This window comes from Egretta garzetta, unplaced genomic scaffold (assembly GCF_000687185.1).
Source record: "Egretta garzetta isolate BGI_Z169 unplaced genomic scaffold, ASM68718v1 scaffold54, whole genome shotgun sequence".
In the NCBI taxonomy this organism is placed as follows: Eukaryota; Metazoa; Chordata; class Aves; order Pelecaniformes; family Ardeidae; genus Egretta; species Egretta garzetta.
The window spans coordinates 372,797-373,159 of NW_009259313.1; the positions used below are offsets into that span (position 1 = coordinate 372,797).

The following is a 363-nucleotide window of genomic DNA, read 5'->3' on the forward strand; positions in this document are numbered from 1 at the left end:
CGGTCTCCCCCGTACCCAGCCCCCCGTCAGGATGGCCCTGGTCTATACAGCCAAAGCTCTGGCTCTCTGGATGCTCTTCCTTTCCACTCACCTCTGTGTTGCCCGCATGGCTCTGATGCTGCTCAGTCCTGAGAGGGTCTCCGAGAAGTGAGTGTAAATGGGAGACAGGGTGACACTGTAAAGGCGCTTGAGCTCCCGGGATGTGCGCCGATAATAGCGCTGGATGGAGAAGTACAGAGCAGCCAGAGGGAGTAAGACCAGACCAATCCAAGGGAGGCCATAGGTTATTATCACCAGCATGCCCAGGAGCCCATACATGTTGGCTAGGAAGATGTTGAGGATAAATGGCAGGCTGTCATCCAC

The 363-nt window shown here is 55.9% G+C and overlaps 1 protein-coding gene across 1 annotated transcript in view; it reads right to left on the reverse strand.

Moving 5' to 3' along the window:
• Positions 1-363, reverse strand: part of ABCC10 (ATP binding cassette subfamily C member 10) — a 16,625-nt gene that overhangs the window by 5,177 nt on the left and 11,085 nt on the right. The window contains exon 15 of the mRNA XM_035892014.1: positions 92-363. This exon is cut by the window's right edge and continues 48 nt beyond it. Coding sequence (XP_035747907.1) covers positions 92-363 — 272 coding nt within the window. The remainder of the gene's footprint in view (positions 1-91) is intronic.